This window comes from Corythoichthys intestinalis, chromosome 14, assembly GCF_030265065.1.
Source record: "Corythoichthys intestinalis isolate RoL2023-P3 chromosome 14, ASM3026506v1, whole genome shotgun sequence".
NCBI classification, from domain to species: Eukaryota; Metazoa; Chordata; class Actinopteri; order Syngnathiformes; family Syngnathidae; genus Corythoichthys; species Corythoichthys intestinalis.
This window is the reverse complement of record NC_080408.1, coordinates 25,008,372-25,034,932: the sequence shown is the minus strand read 5'-3', so window position 1 is coordinate 25,034,932 and position 26,561 is coordinate 25,008,372. Positions and strand designations below refer to the sequence as shown.

General features: G+C 39.6%; 1 protein-coding gene across 4 annotated transcripts in view; it reads left to right on the top strand.

Moving 5' to 3' along the window:
* Positions 1-26,561, top strand: part of slc6a9 (solute carrier family 6 member 9) — a 106,962-nt gene that overhangs the window by 40,820 nt on the left and 39,581 nt on the right. The window contains exon 2 of one of the 4 annotated variants that reach the window (XM_057856756.1): positions 1,399-1,517. The exons of the other annotated variants lie outside the window; for them this stretch is intronic. Within the exon in view, the coding sequence (XP_057712739.1) occupies positions 1,399-1,517 (119 nt within the window). The remainder of the gene's footprint in view (positions 1-1,398; positions 1,518-26,561) is intronic. 4 annotated transcript variants of the gene reach the window in all.

The window sequence follows — 26,561 nt, the reverse complement described above, 5'->3', positions numbered from 1 at the left end:
CTGCGTATAGGCTGGGCCGGCCCTGACTGTCTCCGCAAGCGAAATAAACAATATGGACAATGGATTGATGGCATTTGTAATTTAGTGTGAATTTGAGTTTATTTTTTTCATGGCGTGGTGTGCTGCTAGCTTTATATGACCGTGCAGTCACAGTTGTGGTGGCCAATAATTTCATTTTGAGATTTTGAGGCTCTAAACTGAACCAAATTAAAAGCATCCAGCGTTGATTTCTTGGGATTAACTGTATTTGAAGGTCTGCACTCAAGCTGTAGTGTTGATTTTCCAATTATTTTAAACACCTACTACCATACCTCACTTTTACTGTGTCACATCAAATTGTTTACCAGCTTCTCATGCATTTATTGATATCACATTTGCACATCTGTATTTTAGGGCTGACATTAGCCATGTGGTGACAAACAGGCACAATGTGTAAGGCAAAACAAGCCAAATGGAACCGTTTGAATTTAAAAGGGTGTAACTCAGTGAACATGTGGCAAACAAGACCAAGGAGGAGGGTTGTTCTCTCAGTATGACACTGTGCAGGATTTGTGTGTGTTTGGTGTGCAGGGGGTTGCGGGCGGGGGGCATTGGCAATGTCAGGTTGTAGAGACAGACGAGGATTTGGAAGAGTCAAGTGCCACTGAAAGAGAGGTTGTTGGTGGTCTTCAGAGCTGCAGCAGCTGCCTCTGAAAACAAGTGGAAGAAATAAGAGAAACGGAGAGAAAGAGCTTGAAGAGGGACAGACGAGTCTGACGTCACTTTTTATTTTCCTAAAGTTTAATCTCTTGGGAGAAAGAGGGCAGAAAAAAAGTGCTTGGCTGCAGCCCATACGTGTTCTAGACACATCGTATTTTACTTTGCCAATCAGTGTATAAGTTCAACACTAAGTGCAAACCACACAAATTCCTCCATCGTTCCTCCTCTCTTCTGCTTATGCATTCTGCCAAGGTGCTGGAGTGACAACAGGCCATTCATTGTGGAGGTAGAGGAGAAAGACTGTGGATGTTTCCTGTGTCTTTTTCTTGCAAGGAGGGCGGGGGCAGGAAAATAGCGGGAGGTTGATGTGGTGGAGAGGAAGGCGGATGCATATTCCTGAAACAGCGAAATACGACTGAAAAAGGGTCAAAAAAGAAAAGTAAATCAATGAGAGGAGTGAGAGAGAGAGACTGGGGTGAGTAAAAAGTAAGAGGGCGACGGGAGGGAGAACTGGGATCACAGAAGGAGGGAGGGGGATGGGGGTTAGGGAGAGAGAATGGGCTACCATGCCGAATGAGTGAGAGAGGCGGAGAGGAAGCTGAGCTCCATCCGATGAAATGAGGTGAAAGTAATTCAGCATTAATCAAGGCAGAGAAAAAGGGAGCAAATACTGTGTTTTCTACCCTCTCATTTGCTGAGGACCTGAAAGGCAAGGCGTGAATGACGGAACCTACAAGGTCCAGCTGAGTAGCACCACTGGATCACAGCATCACACCATGTCTGAATCGAACACCATTGCTGCTTCCACTGCAGACCAGGTCAGTTCCTGATGTTCGATTTTTTAAAGTTTTTTATTGATTCTTGCGTGCATCAAGAAGCAGGTCGTTTTTACGTCCAGCACTGGAAAAAGAATGAAGGATCTAACTTTTATAAAGTACAGTTCCAATCAGAGGTGAACTGTGTTTAGATCCTAATTTGAAAGTAGTTAGAGGCAGTTTATAGGAGCAACCAACTTGAGTGTGTTTCTTAGACTATCAAAGAAATGATTGTTTTGCCTGGAGCTGCCTGGACAACGGTACTGGCTCCTGAAAGAATTGAATTCATCAAGACGTGCTATTGTCTACGCCGCCTTATTTTTCGGTGATCATTCAGGAGGTCTGTGACGACTCAATACCCCCCGCACCACGTGAGGAGGGGGACGCAGCTCTTTAAAAACCTGACCACGTGTGGCTGCCCTGAAAAGTTTTTATAAGTAATTGCAGTGGGAAGTCCGGGCTAACACTGTGAGAGATGGGACTGGTAAGGAAGTGGGCCGCACCGCCGTGTGTGTGAATGAGAGTGACAGAGTAGAAAAGTAGAAAGGTCCAGAAAAAGAAGATATTTATGCCTCCAGTGCCCTCCCCAACCACAAGCCGCTATAAGCAAACACATTGGCACAGACGTCCTTTTTCTTTAGATGGCAGCTGACTTTGAAAGACTTTGAAACAATTAAATTGTCTGCACCGTTAAAGATAAACAGGTTATTTATGGTATGCCAGTTAAACAAAACCTGTGTGTATGCATGTGTGTGGAGCCCACCACGCTGCCTTGCGATGCTTTGAGCCAAGTCCTTGTCTCCTGTTTCCGATAGCTACTGCCGATTGAGTCAGCTTGACAGAGAACTGTGGGCAAATACACACACCTACGCACACACTTTGAGGCATGTCTCACACACATTTTGGACTTCCAACGGGTTTGCGAACGGAAGGTTAAAGATAAAGTTACGTAGTGCATTTGAACACATAAGTAAGAATTACAGATGTGCCTACAAACGTTGAATTTTTGACTGACCAAAGAATTATATTTGCACTTTTAAATGTATTTACAATTCTTAGCTAGACAACAATAATGCTCCTAAACTATTAATAGAAATATAGTGTATGATCAAAGTGTATACTGTGTTAAAAAGAGTAAAAAAAAAATAAAAACCAACTTTAACACAAAAGGGATATTTGCGTGTCTCATTGCAATCATTGAGAAGCAGGGAGTACAAGCATGCCTGTTGTTATTGACACGACTGCTATGGAACTCACATGGATGATGGGTCAGGCTCTCTTTGGCTGCAGCATTGTCAAAGGGTACCACACAAAACATTGAGCTGTGGCATAAATATTAGGAACATTGGATTGTGGAATAATAACTATATTTTGAGGTGCTGCATGATGAAGGCTAACACTGACACGGTCGAAAGAACAAACTATATTCTTTTTTGTTCAAATAGTAATCCTTATATTCTTTTTCAATATTCCGCTTGCATTGATGTACCTATTTAAAATTGTCAAACGTATACACAATAATGTTATTGCAATGTATACGCCTATAAATATGTTGAATGCACTACACTTCCTAATAGCATGGCATTATTTAATGCCCACTAGGAAAATTTAGAGATGATTTAACGCATTATTTTACAAATGTTCTAACGTGTGTACCAACATCGCTCTATCAGTTTTATTAAACACTACCTCTGGTTGGGAAAAGTGGCATCAGAGAATTAAGGATTAGATAATATGCAAGGTTTGTCAGATAAGAAAGTCCTTCATGCACCGTTTGCATTGATTAGTAATTAGAAATCTCAGAATATTAAATTCATTTCTGAGCGTGCCTGGGCAATAATGTACGTTATACTAATTCTGGCTGTTTTTACAATTTCTTCATTTGACAGGGCTATGTTCCTATTTTTGAAAGGGAAAATGATTGCATAATAGCGCATGATGTTAAACGAAAAATCATAAAACTACTTTGACTTCTGGAAACTTATACGCTTTCATTTTGAGTCTTTAGTTACCGTCACACTAAGAAAAACATGTCAGTGGTCATTTCCACATTCATTGTTGTTTTGCTTTTAATCGACCAATTTACGCTTGAAATACTAAGTTCATTGCAGTCGCAATCATTTTAAGGCCATTACTCAGGAAAAATATCAACTTCTGGCATTGCCTGTAGGGGGGAGAAACGATTCCAATTATATAAATCACCAAGCACGACAATATTCACAAATATCCTCTCAGTGGCAGATTGAACTCAAGGTGTTGCGACAGTGGTCTGAATTCCTCTGAATTCTTGACATGCTCGACTAATAATTGAAATAATGAGTTGAGATGGACCGGAACTTCACTTAAGTCAGCACTTGTGATGAGTTTTGACATCGTCTCCATCAAATATAATATAAAGTGAAACCATTAGAACTTTACGTCATCAGTAGAGCTAATTGCTCAGTTACTGCTTTTGACTTTGAGTTCTTGACAGTATCATGCTGAGGTTTTTTTTTGTTTGTTTAACTATCATTCAAATTAGACTCTTAAGTCCCTCTGCAAATGCAATGTTGTATTCATATGTATCCATATTCCCTGTATTTACTGGTGTTCTCTGATTATTGATATTTTTAGCAACATGGTTGATCAAAGCCAATTTGAGGGAAAAAAGGAAAAGCTTTAACAGATTGACCTAAATTATTGGTTTGTAAATAAGGAGATTTTCTGCATCTCACTGTGCCGTGCCAAGAAGATAATGTGGCCTGTTGTGTTGAAAAGTACATTTTTTTTTTTTCCCAGGGATTCACCCAGTTTAGTTCCAATGCATACCACTGTATAGTACACATGCCTAAAATTTAAACATACTGTAAATAGACATTTTTAACCCTTTCTACCCTGTAGTTTGGCAAAGTTTTAGTGATCATTTACAGAGCTATTACCAGATTCCCATAGAATAATCACCCTTACCTTTATGTCTCAATCACATGTGTGGAATGTGGACTTCATGCCATGCGAGATTTAAAAAAAAAAAAAAAAAAATCTATCATCAGTCAGAAGAGTTACCATTAATTCAGATATGCAAAAATTGCTTATATAATATTGGCCCCATGCTATTTTTCCGCAATGTCGCTTTGTAAGATAACATGCACATGTGTAGCAACTGCTTGTTCTCACCTCACATGAAACAAATTAAAAATAAATTGCACTTGTTTGAAAAGCACTAGGAAGAGGCAAGACCCGTTTATTCATACCTCAGCCATACACATGACTAAACTTAAATGAACATGAATATAGTACAATAGTAGTAAAATTGGTTAAAAAAAAAAAAAAAAAAAAAAAAAGATTGTTACATTTTACTTTTTCATTAATTTACTATATTATAGTTAGGAAGGCTTGGATCAGGGTGCTAATTCCGATTAGGATATTGAGCACATAGGTGAGCTATATGTTTTCTATTTATTTGTAGTGAATGTTGTTGGTGATATGACCTTAAAAGGAACTATGAAAGCACCGTAGTTTGGACAAAAACATATCCACTGTTAAAGAATTAATGCAAAACATGTGCTAGTAACACAATCATTAATAAAGAAGAAAAAATACAAACAGGGCTCTCAACAGGTTTAATAGTGCAACAGGTCAAATGAGTAAATTGCCACATTTGCTACAGGTACTGCAAAGGTGTGTCCTTCCTGACCCGCCTGCTGCAAGTGTCAATTTCGTGAACAAAAGGTCTATGATTCAGCACACGAGCATACTCCGTGCAGACAGACAGATACGCTCAGCTGTCATGTGAGCGTGATGTTGAAATATCCTTTTTATACAATACGTGAACAGCGTGTTTCAAACACTGAATCATTGTATAAATGAATTAAATTAAGGCACAGTGGTTATTACAGGCTGAAGGCCTGTCAAGTGTTGTTTGTGAAGCGATCATCTTGAAATTTTGTAGATATATTGCATGAACTGTTATCTATTGGTGTTCGGACCCTGATTTTTAATTTCTTGTAACAGGTTTAAATAATGAATTGTGGAATAATACAGATATACCTCTACATATGAAGTTAATTCATTCCAGGAATTTGTTTGTTAGTTTAAATGGTCATATGTCCAGCAGGATTTTCCCATAGGAATACATTATAATTCGTTATACATTAATTCGTTCCACAGCCCAAAAACCTACACTAAATCCTTGATAAATACTGCTGGTACTATTACAAATCGCAATTACACATAGCAGTGCAGAAATTATGAACAAAAATTGGAATAATAATAATAATTCCTTTAATAATGTAACTAATCGGTTTCTAATGTGTTTTGCGTGTTGTACCTGAACGCACCATGTGGCTGATGTGATAGAGAGAAAAGTGCGGTAAAGATTTTACCTTCTTTTTAATGTTTTGTTGTTGGTGGATACTCTGGCGGATAGTAGGCATGTTGTGTTGCACAAGTTCTGAAATAAATGATTGAAAACCTGACGAAGCTGGCGATTTCTTTGGCAACGTTATCACAAATAATAATTGCCACCTTAACTTATAAAGACTGGCAAACGGAGGTCGGAGGAGGACCGTCGAGATGGTAGACATTATATAGCCGTATTGTCAAGCCAGTTCACGAATGCGCACACATGCTCATATTTTTGTATCATTTCCATCTTCATTTCAATGCTAAGCGACACCTTTTTATTCACCACCTGCACAAACCTTCTTGGAACCCTTGTTGATTTCTCTCACAAGAAAATCCGCCGTGCTTCCGTCTCACGGCAAAACAAAGAAACTGCGGCGCTGTCGTTAAATCGTTGTATTTCAAACATGTCGTCAGATTTAGGGGGGGGGGAAAAGTCAAATTTTACGCCGGGTGTCGAATACATCATGTGTGTAAGTGATCGTATGTTGAGGTACCACTGTAGTTAGGAGTTAGCCAGTAGAGGTCAGCCTTGTTTAGGTTAGGAATTGGCCAGTAGAGGGGAGTGTGGAATTATTGATGTTGGTGGACTACGAGATGCCTGTGGGTGACGTGTCAGCCACGATAGGGCAGCCTTCAGTCCGTAATAGCACACTCACTTTTTTTGTTTTGCTTTAAATGACTTTAGCGTTTTCACCGATATTTCTTATTATTTATTCCACGGTTCCACAGGGTTCCCCTAGCGTGTGCATCTGAGTCCGACGAGACAGACAGTCGACTCGCGTTGATGTGTGCATGCGCGTAGCAAACCATCCTGTCTGGACTCCAGTTGTCCATTCATTTGGCGAACATACTGACATGTGATCAGCATGGTTAGTTATCTCTGACTGGTTCAAATGCACATGTTTCTCATACAACAAAAAAAGGGAAAAAAAGAACAAACTTGTTGAATCAATACGATAAAAAGGGACAATGCAACGGAAAATTGTAGAGCTGAAGAGGCTTATTTTATTTTATTTGCTCTAAAGGGGAGGCTCAAGACATGCATGACCACATAAATAATTAACAGAAAATTCAGATTTTTTTTAAATTTGAAAGCTTTATGTGGTTCTTAACATAATATAATAAAATATTTTAACACATTTTTAAAAATAATTCATATATATGTTCTCTAAGTCGTATCATAAATGATACATTAAGCATTACATGCAGTTCTCGTGGTAAAACAAACTAAAGTGAGATTGAAGACAATAGGTTTGAATATTTTTTTTACTGCAATGAGATCCAGAAATGCTTGTCTCATATTTGATACATTTGGCAATATACAGTAGTTAATGTGCAATTTGGACTTATTTTTGTTCATTCACCTGTGTTAGGAAACCATGTTAGGAAACTTATTTAATTCCTAGTAATATAAAAAGTCATGTTTGCCTTATCTTCAATATATATTTCATTTCACTGTGCATAATGTACAATAAGTCATTTTACTTATTTTTGTTAATGTATGCCACATAGTTTTCTTAAATAATATATAAGTCAATGTTTACATTATCTTCAATTTTAATGTATTGGTCATCCTATGTTCTGTAGTAGTTAAAACTGAGGTTTTGCATTTAGATGTCAGGAAATGAGGGAAAATAAAAATCAGGTGATGGAGGTTGCGGTTACTGTATTGTGTTTTTGTTAACTGTTAATTTGAAAATCATTGAAAAAATACAATTTTCAATGAAAATCAGCTTCTCATGTATGCCTTGTTTCAGTAAGTGTAATGCAGTAGCGTAATGCACTTGTAAAACCTCTTGTGTTTTATTGTGTGTTATAGGTATAACTGCCAAAAGCAGTTTACTTTGCATTTCTGTGGTTTTAGGAGGTTTGACCCCACCCTTCAAGTCAGATGAAATAAGTTATTGTTTGATTACTTTTGAAGCCTTCTGTCATTACAGGCAGATGCATTCAGTGTGGCCTGACTTGCCGATTCATCCGCCCACTTTTTTGTCACATTCCACCATGTGTTGGCTGTTCTAAATTTGTATTAAATTTGTTGAAATATTGAAGCTTTTCGACCTGCAGTGAAGCATCGTTTTGTGAGATATCTTTCACAAACTTAATTTATGTATCACATGTACCACTGGAGCAGACTGAGAGGTGAGGTCTGCAGCCAGACACTCTTGACTGCGCACATCTGTTCAGAGATGAGGTACAGGTTGCAGGCTTGCAGAGAATCTTGGGTGATCGGTGTGACGATGAAAGACAATGAATTATGATCATGCATACTCTTCCATAGATCTGATTGAAGCTTCTCTAATTATGACATATGCAGTATTTACAGTGTAATGTCAAAAAATATCATGGTTTTGCATGTGTTTGTTTTTTTTAACAGGATGATGGTGGGGCATTGTTTCAACACCAAGTTTATTTCAGTCTCTTGATCATTTGCCATCAGTTATTTTAATTGTGTTCTGAATTTTGTGATGCTAAAATTTGCCATCTCTTTTAAATTACAACCAACCTCCCTTCTCATTTTTTAAATATTTTCTGTAAATGTATTAATAATGAATACCTCCTGGCTGTGTGAAAGATTTGTGCTTTTTGTAGTGCCACATTGTCATCATTTTTTATTATATAAAACTTCACAAATACCATATCTGATTGATGTGTTACAAATAATCAAGTGTACTGACTATTCTAATGGTTCTTTTTTTGCTTTATGAAGAGTGGATGTCGTAAACATATATGGCAGAAAACACTCAGGTGGCTTGAAGTTCTGCTCTGAGACCCCCAATATGGCCAAATTTCAAAATTGTCCAAAATGCATGTGTGATACATCATTGGAAAGCTTAAAATCTCAGTTTTCTGGGTGAAGAATTTTTTTGAACAGGAGGGCATTTAAAAAAAAAAAAAAAAAAGTTTTTTAAATAGCCCTATCTGGAAATGAGAGCACGTGAGAGCAGAATTACAGACGCCATGACCATCCCAAAACTCCATGTAGCATGTATCACTGAGTGTCAAGACACAGCTGTGAATGGCCACAGCTGGATTTTTGGGAGGATTTTATGGGTGAAACATCGTAATATAACAAGGGTCGCGATGCAAAAATCGCTGACATCAAAGAGTGGTTGAGATTTTCTTTTTCATATATTTACCCCTTTAAACGTTTTTTTTCTTTGTTTGGATCGATTATTTAACATCTAACATATCAGAGAAAATGCGACACTAACAAAAAAATACAATTAAGCGATAGTTATGAGGTAGATATCCGTGACGTTTTTACAGACACCATTTTTTTCCTTGTGACGTTATTTGTTTAAAAGTTTAAAATATGCGAGTGTATAATTTTTTTTTAAGTTTTTTTTTTTTAACTAAATATTAGACATCACTTAATGATTCTAAGCTAAAAATGACCAACATTTTGAATAATAGATATAAATAATTACCTTCATTTTATGGCTGGGTTGAAACGAAAGTGGGTCTGTAAATGGGGGTTTCCAGGGTAAAACGGACAAATTAAAAATAGTTTGGGGGCTTAATGCGCCATTAATCTGCTATGGCAGCTTATAGACATATTGTTCTATCAAACACAATAGTTGTTTTGGCTTAAAATACAGCAGTTTCTTTTATACAGGAGTGCAAGAGCAGAAACTGCTTTTTCAGTCTTGTCTGTGTTTTCCGCCATATACGTGTTACCCTATACTTCTGTGCAGTAATTTACTGTAGATAAGACAGATCCAGAGATCACTGAAGAGTGGGAAGTCATGTCTTGTCGAGAATGTCTTTCACCATTAACCCTTTCAAGCCAAACCACTAAATAATTGACAGCAAACTAACATTCCTTAAACCTGGATCCTTTAGTGGTCGCTCGAAACAATATTACAAATATAATTTTTCAAAAATCTGTATCATGTTATTTGTGTGAAACATCAGATTTTTTTCAGGGGAAAAATACCACATTGCTCAAAAATCAAAAATCAAATATGATACATATGTGCACATGGGGTTAACAGAGACACTTCTAAGTGTTACAGTAAATGTTTATTTAATACGAGTTGTTTAACAGATTTTGTCTGTGTTATCAGCCTAAGGAACTTGATTTTGGGGACTCTTTCCAAATCAACCCCCTCTATTGGTACTGGTGCCTGATTAATGGCTAATGGTTAATTTCTTTTCAGACAAATGGGATGCTTTAAAAATAGGACGATTTATCTACGAACTATACTAAACAAAAGTATTAACGTAAAACTAAGCATTCACTCCCTCAAAACTTGCAACATCTGTTCAGGGTCTGTAGCCTTTGAAGCCCACATTTAAAGGTCAGTTACATCACAACACTGTGCCATGCCTGTCTCAGTTCATTTAAATTCGAAGGATGCTCCAAATCTGCCCTACAAATGCCTTCTCCTTCTCAGCCATTTTGAGCCAATTTGGAAGTTACACAGTTACAATCCTTCGAGCGCAGCCATTTCCCAGGATGCCTTGCATGCTGCTGCTTCAATTTAAATCAGATTAAATGTTGGTATCTACTTGCAAAATAAAATATAATTGTAAATACATACGTTTTTACAGTGGAATTTTTACTTACTTGAAAATCCAAAGGCATATATGTTAAAACAAAAACCTAAAGTTGCTGTGTGATGATTAGCTTCATGCCTTAATTTTTTTTTTTTTTTTTTTAAATCAACATTAGGGTTCAGCGTTTGCTTCATAAATTTCTGTTACGGTAAGCACAGTAGGGAATTCAAACGCTGGTGACGCAATAACGAAATACGCCTAAGGTTAGACTATAAATTGTGTCCTTTGTCGACCAGGTCCTCTGGTTCGCCCACTGACGGCAGATTAATTGGCCGACAGGTGGTCCAGAAACTTGATTGGGACACAGCCAGTGTATCATCAGTGCATCAACAACGGGGTCTAGTAATATCAGTGTTGACGGTGCCCCTGCCACTTTTAAACTGTGTGTGTTGCAGTATCTCGGGTAGCCAATTGAAAATAGAAACGACAACAACAGACATGACACAGACAATATTTTAACAATGATGTTCATGTCCAAGTAGACTCTGTATTGACAAAGAACCTTGGTTAGTTAGTTAGTTAGTTAGTTAGTTAGTTAGTTAGTTAGTTAGTTAGTTAGTTAGTTAGTTAGTTAGTTAGTTAGTTAGTTAGTTAGTACGGCACACAGAGACAGACAACCATTCATACCTACAATCACACCATCACTGAGTGGAAATGGATCCCACACCACCTGCAACAAAGTCAGTCGAATGCCACTACACCATCAGTGACTTGTATTCAAATTTCTTTCAATACAATTGCTCATTAAAAAAGTACTTTGTAAGATCGGTGGCCAAAAATGTTACTGCAACCAGGATCAAAATATAGAAGTGCATCCCCTTCCCCTTTTGGATTGCCGGATAAGCTTTCCGCAATATTGAGTGTTTAACAGTCAAGCAGTGATTTCAAAACGTGATGATGACGATGAAAAAAGCACTTTCCATAAAAATTCACCATCCGTCAAGATCTTGTTTCCGGAGTGTTCTCCTGTTTAGTGTCGCAGCACAGGTGCCCGCTTTCTGGGTGCGCACTGCTGTGACATCACACATTGACCGTTAAATACAGATTTTGAGCACGTCTGGTCTGCATGGTCCGCCCCTGAACACTGCGTAACCTATCATCTGGACCGTCAGATTGATGATACCGGCTGCATGTGGCACACTGACGTTCATCAAGTGTGATTGCCATGTGAATCTGGTGAGCTGAGGGAGGATCCGGCACACAGTCACCTGCTATTGGGGATACTTTTCTCAACAACATTTAGCATATTGCAAATGATATTTCAATTTTTAAGGCTTTTACAGCATCCACAAAGAGAATTTTACTCCGTCATTCATTTAGATTTCAATCTTCAACCAACATTTGTACACGTGTGAAGACGTTATCTTTGCCCCAGTCAATCGACCCTCATGCTAAACAGCGTTAGCACGAACATGCTAACTTTGTTCGTATGTCAAATATCAATTGCCCATTTAGGAAAGTAATATAGGAAAACTTAAAAGTATATGCGTATGCTTGTTTTGTTTTTGAATTTTCCATTACTGTCTCATTTGACATTTGGATAATGAAAGTGAAAGATTATGAAGTGATCAGGAAAGGGTTATGGGAGGACAGACAAAAATAGAAAATGAGAGGGACAGAAGAGAAGAACAAACAACAAGGAATACATTCAAATCCTACACTAACTATGAATATGGAAGTGCTATCGATATGCAATTGTATGTCCGGTTGACATAATGTGGGGGCCTGATGACTGAGGAGAAAAAAGGAGAGGGGGGGTCAGAAAGAGATGTGTTTCGGTGGGGTGGAGAATACACAAATAAGCAATGTGAGGTGTAGAATACAGAATTATGTGAATCACTTGTAAGTGTAGATATGGTGACATCCTATTCTATGCTGCTTGATCGCTAATCCTTGCCCCGATAGTTTCTCTACTTGAGTGTGTCTAATTGCACCCAGTTATGCATGAATCAGACGTGTGATAGTCCTTCAGACATGTGGAAATGCTGCGCGGGGGCCACCGCAGGGCCACTGCCTCTCCCCAGCAAATCAGGGGGAGTGAGCCAGTGCAGCTCATCCCTTCTCATGTAGCTCCAGCAAGGAGGCCGCCGTCATCCCCTCGGGATCCAGTGTGGTCCCCCCCGGACCATCCGCGCCCCCATTAACCGATCTTCAGGGAAGGGATGAGGGGACGTGCCAACGCCCCCAACACGCCCCCACCAGCGCCCGCACACCCGGCCCACCAGCCACCGCCGCAACCGTCCAACCGACACGGTACACCGCGGGATCACCACGGCACAGTAGGCCCGGGGCAGGACAGTATCCCCACCCAGAGTAGGCGACACTCCGCCAACCCAACGGCACTCGGCCAGCGACCGGTGCTGGAGCCAAAAGAGAATACCCAGGCAGAAAAGAGAGGGGAAGGCAGAAGCCTAAGAAAGCCGAGAAGTCGTCGCGGGGTGGCGTGGGAGAGGAGCCAAGATCCCCCACCCACGCAACCGGCAGCCAGGCGAAGTGGAGGCCACGCCCCGGGACCCACGCCATGGAGAAAAAGTGTTGTACCGACCTCCTGCCCTATTACTGTGGCTGCCACTTCACCGACTGGCAGCCATTACTCAGCACCATAGGATTGTGTGGGGTGGATAGTGCAGTGTATGCATTAAAATCGGAGAGCTGAGGGCAGTGAGACCTCCGCATGGAAGTTGTACCCCTCGCCAAAGCCCCCCTGTGAAGAATAATGTGTGTGGTGCATCAAAAGAGGTGCAGGAATGGCAGGGCCTGCGGCGGGGAGGCAACTGTCACGTCACCCCCGTATCAAATTGGCATGAATAGACAACCTGTCAGCTGTCTTATGACAGGCAAGCAACAATACCAATAAACAAACAAACAAAAAAAACAGGTCACACTTCAATGAAAGGGCAGTTGGTTTTGCCCTCCTATATCAACAGAATTGCATCAAAATTAAAATTAGAAAAGCCAGTAAGGGTCTACTTACATCTTTGAAAAACCAAGGTTGTATTCTCCAAGGCTTTCAAAGCTGTCGTCGCTGAAATGTTGAAAACAAAGACGCGCTCGAAGAGCCGGAGAGAAGTTCGTCCGCTTAACTCTCACAAAAGATGTCCAAATAATTGCAGAAGAAGGTTTTTTGGGCCACTCATAGTCTCGAGCCTTCGTGTGAGCAATTCATCGAGACACATCGAGATGGCATGATGAATGTTGCTGGTAAAACCTCCCAAAATGTTTGCAATATAAGGCGAGGATAGCGTGGTGCTATTCTTTCGTATAGGAGTGCTGGCGAGGTCTTCGGGAAATGACGTCATCAGTGAGTTTTGAGACAGCAAATGATGCATTCAATACAATTTAACTGAGTAAAACGCTCATGAATTGAAGTCTTTACCTGCTGCATACAGTTGTTGTTAATATCAATTTTCATTCCAAGTTTCTAATTACAGTTATCAAACGAATCAAAGAGTATGACTACTCGACCTTTAGTTCAGTTTAATTATTATTTCGCATAAAAGTTTGGTCTGAACATGAAACTAAAAAGCAGCGGACAGAAATGCTTCTCACATAGTATATACTGGAACATAGTATTTCTGCTTTTAACCTTAATAAATTCATTACTTGACAAAGCAGGACATAAAACACAGTATATTTCAGCTCCATTGCTCATATAATGGAGCAAAGTATGAATGTTAAACGGAAAATGCGTGTGCATGTGTTGAGGGCTGATTACGATGGGAGGGTTGAGGGGGATGCAGGTGAACAGCTTGCGAGGGCAAACAACTCCGCGGGCCAGTCTCGCGCATCACTTGACAGCCATACCCAATGAAGGCCTATGCACAAGTGAACTTATTAAGCAAATGAGTGAACAAGCCAAGGGGAGGGGTGCGTTGTAGAATTGTGTGTGCACGGCTATAACGACCTGACCGTCTGAAAACGTCACTGTCTGTCAGTCTCAAATGTTTCTATTTTATACTAAAGTACATGCTGTTCAGTCTTCTGAAATTGCAGGATCCATCTCTAATTCTGCCTCTTTCCAAACATGTTTTCATTGTCATTCACAGACTGATCTAGTAAGGCCATATTCTCCCTATTTATACATGTGTAAGTTTTTTTTTTTAACCCCGCTGGTTGTGCACATTCAAAGGTGCACTGATTCTCTGTAGTTACTTCTGAATACCAACTCTGCGTAACCAGCTTAGTTTTGAGAAACGACCAAAAAGCTGTGACATAAAGCAACACTAGGTACTTTTCAAACTTTATAAAATATTTTCATAACATTTAAGATGATATGTTGACGGAAAACTAGTTCAATGACACTTCTTTTATATCTTGAGGGGGTCCATATAGCTTTCATCGGCACTACTTAAGTTTGAGGAGGGTGGAAGGAACCCGGCCAGGCTGCTACACAGAGAAACTACAAATTTGCTGAGTGCTTTATGGCATACGTAACTTTCCCCATTTGTTACAAAGACAGAAATCGATGCAAACGCTTTCGCGCAAATTCTGCAAAAATGGCAGACCAACAAAAACAGTTTTGTCCGAGGAGACAAAAAAGGGAAAGAGGGAGGCTACCAGGATGAAAGGACACTCAAGAATAAACACTGACCCAGCTTTCACTCGCTGGTTTGGGGGGGTCGGAGGGCCAGCGGGAGGATATGGTACAAAATCAAACATTTTTTAATTATCAACATTGTCATATGCTATAGGTTAGCCATAACTGGATTCATTACCTCATTACTATTGATTCTTCGCACAGCCGCTGGAAACAGAAATACCGTTTAATCCATCGGCAGGCGACCGGGAGATCAAGATTTTAAAACATTTTGCGCTGGTCCTCGTGGGAAACGCAGTCTTCCTTAAGGCAAAACACTGCTTTTGTCCACCTGCTTTGCTAAAATCGACCAAAACTGAAAAATTACCTACTGTTGCTTTAATCGAGTCCCATATTTGTTCTAATTCCTATATCATAAGCTTTTCCTTGAAATGGAACCACAGCAATATAATCACAACACTGTGCTCATGAATAATGGCTCATTTGGAGGTCCATCAATCGGAAGAGGTGCCTATCATCCTCTTTTTCCATTCATTCATTTCCATTACTATTCATCTTTTTCCATTTTATTCAAGGAGGGTTGCGAGGGCAGCAGGTTAAGCACGGAAGGCCGGAATCACCAGAGTTTTCCTATATTTTCCTACACTTACAGTAGGATAAATAACACCCATGAATAATCTTTACCTATTATTATCGCTAAGGTCATAGGGGTGTTTGATCCAATCCCAGCTGACTAAGGACTTGGTATACCCCGAACCTTAGCAGGGCACAACTAGACAACCAGCCTTTCGCACTCATATTAAGTGTTCAATAAATGGGATGTGGGGGGAAGCCGGAGAATACAAAACATTAATGGGTAATTGTCAGGTACGAGAGAGGGGAGCCAGTTGCGTATCGTGAACACAGGGTTTTATTAAGGTAGGAAATGAAAACAAAAAGGAATGGCATAGTCAGGTGAGCAGGTCAGGCTGAGCAGGCTGGAGGTCAGGCGTGGTCGGGTCAAGCAGGACAGGCTAAGCTTTCTAGGTCGGAAGCGGTGATCGTTAAAGGTAGAGATGGGACGCCCGAGCGTGTCAAAGCAGTGTTCCCAAAATGGCGTACAGCAAGCCAAATATCACGTGACCACTGCTGATGAGGCCTCGAACGTCACAGGTGTGTCAGCGAGTCACACTGTTTCCACAGGAAAATGAAAACTCGATGGGAGCCCACCCGCCCCATCGGTGGGAACGCAATAAAAAAAAGGCAGAATAATGCAGTTATTCTGCAGTTTTTTGAGAAGAGGAATTTTCACGTGTGCTACAAACATTTGCTCGCTTTCAAGTCAGGAGAGAATATCATTATCACTAATTTCATCAAATTCATTCACATTGTTATACACTAGATAGTGTCATAAGTTTAGGTATTTAGAATAGATACAAATACGACACGACCACACCACCAGAAATTATACTTAAAAAAAAATATATATATATATATATATATTTCACAAACCTTTCCTTCCTTTTATTTGGCTCAATTATTTCCATCTTATGATTTTGGAAATCCTTATACGATGCAATAAATAATATACCTGTTCCCAAGCACTGTACTTACTGTACTGTAATATTTACAAAAAACTTGATACAGAGTTACTCCCCGACATCTTGGACGAGCCACTCACAAGACTGTCTTGTATTACAAATACTGCTTTGAACACATCTTCACAGAAAAAAGCAATGACACAGGCTTAAAAAGGTCAACTTTAATTGTGTAAATCACACATAGGCTAGGTTCATACTACAGGTCTTAATGCACAAATCCGATTTTTTTTTCCTATGTTTTTTTGGCGTGCTCGTTCCGAACGACTGCCTTTGTCCATTGAGGCCGTTCAAGTATCGCGCGTGCACACTAATTCGCAGTCCGAGATGCGCTCAGGAAAGAGACCCGCATGCGCAGAAGCATCAAAACAAATTACACATGCTAGCTGTATGTAATTCCAGAGTGATCATATTTTGATTTCCAAAAAGAGGACACAAATAACAGACATTAATAATCCCCGTTTAGTCTTATATTCAAAGTTTATATGGACTGATAGAACAGATAGTCAGTTTGCCCCAACTCGGCCATATGTACAGTAATGAAATATTGCTCATTCGGCGCACAGAATGAAAATCGAAAATTGTAAGGCTTATTCTTTTCTTCATTTTATTTTTTTATGACTATGGTCAAGCCCGCTTCGTGCTTAAAAGCAGAGTTCAAGCTAGGTGCTAATGCCTACGTGGCTGCCGTCCTCTCTGCCTCTTGCTCTTTGCTGACATAATTGCTGCATTCATTCAGATTTAGGAGTCTTGACAGTTCAGACCGCCAGTCACGTTCTGAAAAAATGTGGCCTAGATCGGATTTGAACCACATACGAAAGTGACTCAGATCGGATTGGAAATAGTCCACTTCGATGCGATTTGTCCCGTTCAGAACGTCAAGTTAATGCCTGACTCGAGTCGGACAAACACGAAAAAATCGGATTCGTGCACTGAGACCTGAAGTATGAACTTAGCCTTAATGATGAACACGATGCCATGGGTGAAAGAGATTGACGACATCCACTTAATTCTATTGGAGATATGTAATGCTGAGGCAATTTGAGAACTTATGTTTTATAAAGAAACGTGCAGTTTATCCAGTAGATGAAGGTCTTGCAGTGTGTCAAACGCCTTGAAATAGTGATTCAATTTAGGGCAATTGTCTCAAAAGTGGTTCATTGTTTCAGAAAACCTCGGTTTCCCCATCCCTAGGTAGGTGAAGGGCGGTCAACGAGCAGGAGCTGAGTGAATGCTATGAGGCCGTGCCTTAAATGCACAGCTGGTAACAGGTTGCAGGTGGTGATAATTAGGAATGATTGGAAGATGAGCTTCCTGATAGGTGGAGTGGCAGCTGGCTGAGTGTGATGGAATATGTTGACAATTAGAGAAGGGCCAGGCATATGACAGTAATTCATTTTACTCATGCAACATAAACAGCAACAAAAAAAATTTCATCAGTTTGTACACCAGTTTTTAACAACTATGAAAGGCCATTGCAGCCTTATAACTAAAACATGACAAGAAAAAGCAGTTGTCTATGCTACATTTTGCTGGATTTCTTTTATCAATTAAAATACAGCTGAGCCACATTTGCAGTAAATGGAGTGATGAAACCTTCAACCTTAACTTTAACTTTCTGGATGACCAATCCACTATAGAAATCATTTTCAACCCTTCTAAGCCCGACACCCCATCCATTGATTGCTGTTATTCAGCCATGCAGAGGGATTTATTCAGTCTCTGTCCAACAGAATCTTTTGGTGTGTGGGTCCCAATGGTAGTAGGTTGAGAAGCCAGTCTACACTGTCTTTAGGCCTATTACTCTCACCTCACAGCTCACTTATAAAGAGAGCTTTGAACAGTCTGTTTTTGGGGGGATCCGGTGGGCTTTTTGTCCCATAATGGTTGAGTGATTTCAGTCATTGCAGACAGGCATGTTTACAAAATTCTGCATAGATTGAGTTAAAATTACGTGTGTCACTTTGAATACCTGAGGCACTATCTTTGATTGGAAGATAATAGGTTTGTGGGTGTTTTTTTGTTGTTGTAGATGTTGGTGTTCACCTCTATGACTGAAAAGACAAGGCAGACTTATGGAAAAGAGCACTTTAGATTTAGTGTCACATTTTTCATACCTGTCAAGTTGTACGGTTTCGGCGTAATTTGTACAAGTGAGCACTGATTTTTAAATGTGTACGCCTTCCTTCAAAATCTGTACGTTTTTCGTGCATTACGTTTTTTTTTTCTCCGGATTTTGTCACCGTTTCGGCTACGAGACAATGTGCGTTACGATGCATTACTACGTTGGTTGAATGACACGAGAAAAGTCAGAGACACTGAGAGAGAAGAGTGTTGTGACGCTGTAGCAAACACGATGCTAGGCTAGGTGGCTCCAATATTTCCTGACTGTAGCCGACAGCCTACATCTAAGCCTAGATATCAAATGCTTATAGAACTACATGCGAAATGACAGACGGCGGCGTTAATAAACAGCCACCATGTTGAAGCAGTAGATCTCTCAGAAAGGCTCTGTTGTAGTGAACCTTCCTAGCTAAACCTAAGTAACTTTTTATCTAAAATACTCCTAAATAGGCAAAATCTTGGCTTGAATCTATCTTTAAATGATGAAACAGTTTTAAAACTTTCACGTTGAAAGTAGACAGAGGGGAAGTAACGCAGAAACGGCAGCAATTTTAACAATTTTAACAGTTGATTCACAATATTAAACGATTTCAAAACATAGCAAAGGTTACTATGTTTTTGTTTTTGTTTTTTTGTTTTTATGAAAAAAAAAACATGAAAGGCAACACCAGTTACTTTGCCAAGTAACTAATTACTCTTACATTCAGGTAACTGAGTTACTAACTCAATTACTTTTTGGAGAAGTAATTTGTAACTAATTAATTACTTTTTAAAAGTAAGCTCAACAACACTGGTCATAAAGATGAAGTCTGCAGAATGACAAGTGATGAAAGCGGAGATTTCATTCTGCCAATTTTTTGCCTAACACAATCATCCTGCAACTATTTATTGCTGCTCACTTCTCAGAATTAGCAAAAGAAATGTTCCCTGACTCAAAGATTGCATCGGTAAGTTCAATTTATCTATTGACCTTTTTAATTTATAATTGGACACACTAACGAACTAACTTCAAGTCAAACTGAATTGCCAGCTGAATTGCCATGAAGTGCAGCCATCAAGACATGATAGAAATTGCCAAAAGTGCTACATGCAATTATAACAAAAGTCACTTTTAAATTTTAGTAATCATGATGTAGCTGAAGATATTGATTGTTCTTTGATTGCACAGGTTATATGTTACAATATTACCAATAAATCATATTATTTTAACAATTGAGTTTTATTTTTGTTTCATATTGCACGCTATATAGAACTTCTTAAGATTACTCACCAATTTGTAAGGGCGTATGTCACTATTTGTAAGATTACCAACGGCCTCGGGTTAACAGGTATGATTTTTGCTAAAATACTGTATAGTAGAGGTATTGAATGAATCTGATAAAAAGATGGTGGATTTTTGACCAATGATGCAGTGCTTGATCGCCATTCATTCATCTTCTATGGCGCTTATGCTCAAGATGATTGCTGGGTGCTGGAGCCTATCCCAGCTAACTATGGGTAGTTGTGTGGTACACGCTGAACTGGTTGCCAGTTGCAGTGCACATAAAGACAAGCGATCTTTCACATGCACTCCCAATCACATCTATGGAGAATTTTGAGTGTCCATTCAGCCTACCATTCATGGTTTTGGGATATGGGAGGAAACTGGAGTACCCACAGAAAACCCGTGCATGCAAAGCCCACATAGGAAGGCCAAAGCCCAAGATTGATTGATTGATTGAATCTTAGATATTGTGAGGCGGACATGTTAACCACTCATCATTATCACCCATCGTCTGTTTATTAGCCAGGAGATTTTTTTTTTTTTTTTTAAGAATTTTGAAGCGAAAAAGAAGTCACCTGAAGAGGAACACACCTTAATCATATATCATATGAAAATGCAGAGTTATTTTGTCTTTTTGCATGTAGTGTTTGGATAGATGTGTCAATGTGACATGAAAAGACCTTTTACATTTTGTCAATGTGCTCCCAAATGAAATGCATTGATGTTATAAAACCAAAAGTTGCATAAGATGTTTGGATTCGGAAAGGCATATGCTTGGTCAAATGAGGCTCAGGTGTTCTTAAAACAAACTTAACGTCTTTACGAATGGCCTTGGATTTGATTTGAATGTTGGAAGTTTGTTGAAAGACAGTGATTTTTACTGATATGGGTGATGATCATCACATCCACTTTTAAGTTTTGTTTGTCATAAGTCTTGTAGCAATTTCAAATTTACCTCATATTTTTCAATTTACAGTTTTGTGATTGCAGCCAGTCCCTTAATACTCGTTTTTTTGTTCAAATAGTGTCCCCCCCGCCCCGTGTATTTACGTGCGTGTGTGTGTGTGTGTGTGTGTGTGTGTATGTATATAATGTTATTATTACGATCTAATTAATTAGATTTTTTTTTTTTTTTTAATTGAGTCCCACGCCATATACCCATAACATGATAGGCTTAACATTTTTTTTTTAACATTACTGATATCCACTAACTATCTGATGATTTTTCATTTTTACAATGTTACAGCAGGTCCAATAAAATGGCATTGACACTAAAGCGCTTTGGTATTGTTGTGAAAGCGAAATATAAATAAACGTGACTTGACCAATGTACGTGTTTCAAAAAAGTAAACATTAACTCAAAAAGGACCTTGAAAATAGAGGAGAATCGCTGAAACTGGGGGGTGAATAAGGCAAGGCCATGTGTGGTCTTATGTAAACCCCAGATGGTAAAAAAAAAAAAAAAAAAAAAAAAACATGTGACAGAGAAATTGAGTCACTGACTGTAGTCTGACTGACCACACGGTTTAAAGGAGCCAACACCATAGGCCACAGCACCTGGGTGCAGATTTAAAGGTCATTTGAATTGGTGAACATGTCATGAGAAACTCAAAAGTTAATTTTTCCCTCACCAATTCGCGCTTCGAAATTTGCGGTTTCCGTTATTTGCAGATTTTTTAGGTATTGTATAAGGCTCCCTTGACACCTCTGCATTGTGTCATCATCATCATCTTCATTGACGTGCACAGGTGTTTCTTCATCATCATCATCATTGGCAATCAAGGAAGGAGCCATTGGAGTTGAATGTGTTATTTAAAAGTGTTTATATGCATGTATACATGTACAGTTTTTTATTTTTTTTTTATATATACAGTATATACTATTTCATTTAAATCCTAATTATTACATTTGCCGTGCTTACATTTTTAAAATAAAAATATACATATACATGTGAGGGTTTTTTTTATATCATAGTTTTATTTATAGTTTGGGTTTCCATCCATCTCATTGCAAAATACTGTAACACTCTCTCAGTAACTTTTAGTGTGCTTAACAATTTGTCTAAATTTGTGGTCGATTGTCACTAGGGTTGCCACCCGTCCCTTGAAATAAGCAATAATCCATAATTGGGAATGATGTGTTGCGTTCTGTATTCAACCAATAAAGAATATGTATGAATAGATACATTTCTATGCATTTTAGGAGTTTTGGGGATGTCCCTTTTTTTGTCTGCCTGTACAGCTTTGGGCGCGAGGAGGGGCGCCCCGTCTTTTCTGAAAGGTGGCAACCCTAATTATCACATGCATTGTAAAATTGTATGCCTAAATATGAACTCTGTAAACCTTCCAATACCCTTCCCAGTGTTCGCTTGTGTAGTTTAGGCTATCGACGATTCGTCTGAGCCAACGCATATACCCAAACACCGCATGTGTGTTCACGCATATGTGTGTATATCTTTTGAAGGTACGCAACTGATTTTTGGTAGCCAAGTGAGACATAAAATACATATTTCTTGTAAAAAGAAACACAGACAGCTGCATTTGGTTTCTCTTTCCAAAATCAACTTTACACAGAGTCTTTGGAATCCGTAAACTGCTGCGAGAGCACATCAACACCGCTGTGAAAGGTTTCATTCTGCGCAATTTCCTCACCAACACTTGTTTGTTCAGCTCCCTGGGTGCTCCACCTGCTCTAAGATCATAGGATGCTAAAGACCAGATTTGTCACTATGATCGCCCCCCCAAAAGACTTTTTTTTTTGGGTTGTTATGCTGTTCTAATTTTGCCAAGGGCATAGTGACAGACTTAAATGCTCTTCACTTAGATGACCAATGGAACAATAAACCACCTGTTACCATTCAATCAACAAAATACACCGTTGCTCCCTGCAAACATACAGTATCAGCTTCCTGATCAACTATAAAAACTCACATTTCACACAAAGTAAATTCAGCCCCTTTCACACACATATCCCGGTAAATTCCTGTGTAAGGTGACGCCGGATTTACTCGCGTCTTTGCTTTCACGCGTGGAGAGATATTCGGGAATGACAAGTGTTGGACACTTTTCACAGACTTGTCCCGTGTTGCCCACTTGGCGCTCTCTGTGCAGGGAGGGCTGCTGGCGCGTATTTATAAGCCGGACATTACGCCATTTTTGTTCGGCAGAGGCTGTCACATTCTGTTGGTCAGGTCGTGTTTTGTCACAGAACCGGTTGTGGGAGCGTTCCCAACGTCATACCTGCAGCCAATTCAAGCTCATCAAGACTGTATTTAAGCCCAGGCGATCTGAGAGAAGGGTGCCGAGATATTAACTTGCTGGGTGCCATTCGACACCTTGCACTCTCAAATTTTGTGCATTTGTTAGCTTGTTCGTCTGCCACCCTTGTTTTGAAATCCCCTTACGTTGTGCTGGTATTTGAGTGTATTTCTTTAGTTGACTTATCGGTTCTCTGCCTACCGCTTGCGTTAGTATTATTGATCCCCATCGACCTACTGTCACAGACCCATTGTGTTATTCCCTCTTTTCCGCGAGTGAGTGTATTTTTATTCAATAATCACTTGAACGTATCCCTTTGTTGTTTTCAGCTTCGAGTTAGTTTCCATTGTTTCCACAGTTGCGGACCCTAACATTGGCAGCAAAATAAACCACAAATTTCCAAAGATGGACGATGGACTGTCTTCCTCGGCTCTACGATCCAGTAGCAATTTAATTTCGTTATGTTTTTAGTTTAATTTAGCTGTTTCCAGCTTGCTATGTTGATAATTGCGATGTTTGTTTACCGCTTTTCGTATTACTGTGAAGAAGAGGAAGTGACGAGCGGACCGCCATGACACTTACGTCGTCAGCCATCATGCTATGACCTGTGAATTAAACGCCTGCTTATACAGACACCGCTTCCCAGGAAAGTCCCGGACATTATACTAAAGGCCGAGTTATGCTTCCGCGTCAGACCTGCGCCATCAACGAAGACCCGATTTAAGACGCCGTAGCCTCTTTGGGTCCTTCTTTTTTTTCTGATTTTGCATCGCGTCAACGCGTGTGACGTGGTGGAAATGGACTATGATTGGTCCGATCAGACTGTTGTTTCCGGTTCAGCGCGAAATCACCACCATTCTAAAAAAATTATTTTTCTACACGCAAAAATGGACCAAGCCGCTGAGAGTATCAAAGAAGAAAAAGTACGACAACTTCTACAATGTCTCGTCAAGACATTATGAAGATTGCCAAATGGCAAGCAATTCGTGGGGGGAGATTGCTGAAAATACGGGGCTGGAGGTCAGCCAGCGATTGAATTAAAAAAATGGAAAAACCACCGAGACAAGAACAGTATGCGTGTGTTCGGAATCGACGGATTAAGACGCGACTCAGTAAATGTCCACGTCAGTCGACCCGGGAAATTGCTTTCACATATAAGGGCTGCCCGTTTAAATCCTGGGATTTAAACGGTGTTCAGGTGTATGTCAAAGGGGATTGTGTGATGTAACGGTTTTTCCGTTTGCATACTTTTTATATGTTATTCTATTGAAGTCAGCTGGGATAAGCTCCAGTTGCCTGTGAGCCTGGATAGAATAAGCAGCAAAGATAAATAATGGGTGGATTTCATTTACCCTTTGTATTGTTATTGTCATATTAATATACATTAAAGGCCTGTCATTCAAATAAAGTCATAACACCTGCTTGCTCATATCAGTCAAAGTAGGATGCATTTCTCATGTGCTAGACAAGTTGTTGCCTATCCTTAAGGATATGGATTCCTCAGCCCGCTTTGAGACAATTTGCTTCAGATGAGGAGCCATCTTGTACTGTTGTTAAATGAGGAGACGGTTTCAAGCTTTCGAGTACCTTTAAGATAAATCGGCTCTATACAAGTAAAAAGGCTCTTCAGCATTTGCTCTGTTAGCATATAATGATACATGCTTAACAAAACCTGGAAGCATTTTTTTCGGTTCTCCATTGTAGCTCTGACCTCCACATTGCTCAGGCTGTCATTTAATGTAAAATGTCTTGTTTTCAGTAATGTTCATTTGCACCCACACACATGCAGGTAGACGTACATCAAAATAATTCAGGCATGAAAATCTCTCACCTTTCGGCGAAATTCGCCGTTTTGAAGTAAAAAAGGATGACCTACGTGAATTGTGTAGATCCGAGGAGAAAAATTTTTAAGGGGGGGGGGGGGGGGTCGTTTGTAGGCATGTGCCAGTTACCTTCACGGATTACCATGCTATGAACACGTCGCGGTTACAAAACCACTAAAATTTTCCGTCATACAGTAGTACGTATTCGTTATTTTTCATGTGTCGAAAATGCAGCTAGAATTAGCTTGGCGCGGCAGCGCTTACCCCTTCCCCTGTTTGATGCTGCGTGTGTCAGTGACGCTATTCCAGCAAACCCAAAAACAAGCACTCCAAACGCAAGGCGTAAATTCTTCAATTTATTGATCTCTCAAATCGTGGTAACTGAAATATACCAAATGAATAAATTTAAAACGTTGTACACTCGTATTTTTCCACATGTGAGTAGCTTCAACAGTTTAGCTTCATGAAAAAGTTCGTCAAAAACAAAACACACATTTTCCTTTCAAATTCAATACACAAAGTTACTAAAAACTTACAAAGACGAATGATAGGCAAGGCTTAGCTAGGACAGCAACTTCATTGAGGTTAATCACAGCCGCTGAGAGTAACAAGTTTGTATGCGGGGAGGAAAAAAAAAAAAAAAAAAAAGAGCGTCAAAGATCGCTAATTGCGACAGATGATCTAGTACTAAGCACAAATTCACATTCGCTGGAGGAGGTAAAGTATCACTCCCAATTGTTTTTAGATGAATGCATTTGCCAGCATATTGAATTTAGTGAGTAATGGTTTTCGTTTTCATATTTTGTGGCATGACAAAGTTACTGCCGTTCGTTGCAGCTTGCGTTGAACACTGCCGGAGCGTCCGGTGAAAAAATAGCTCCCGTTAAGGTAGCGTCAAGCTTGTGTATTTAATGGTAATATAAAAGCAGTGTTGTCAATAACGCGGTATCGTAATGCGTAACTAATCTGATTACTTTCTTTCAGTAAAGAACAATCTAACGCGTTCATTTTTCTAAATCGGTAATCTGAGTAAAATTACTTTCCTTGATGCCTGTGCGTTACTATTTTGTTATTGCCCCATAATGTGTGTAGAATGAAGAATACTGTAGTCATGGGAGTGACATCACATGTCACATTTTTTAATCGGGGATGGAACAAAAAGGGTCACGTGTATTACCATGATGCGTGAGCGCTGGGAGTTTGCGGCCAAAACAACATAGCCTTGCTACCTCGCCAGGATGCAATGAAATAGGCAGGAGATATACTACAAACGGCTGCATTTGCACACTGGAAACACAGCCATTACTTCACATTTTTGTCCAGTAAAGATAACAAAAATATCTCAGTGCGCTGCAAACTTTGCGCTGGCTCAAAAAGACTGTCCACCGCTATAAGCATCCAATTCAAGCACCACTTGGAATTACAGCACAACAGGTAACACGACAGCCAGGACTTTTTGATACTGCTCGTGCTCAATCCTCGGTTCAAGCTCAGTTGTTGTTGAGGGTTTTGAAAGCTT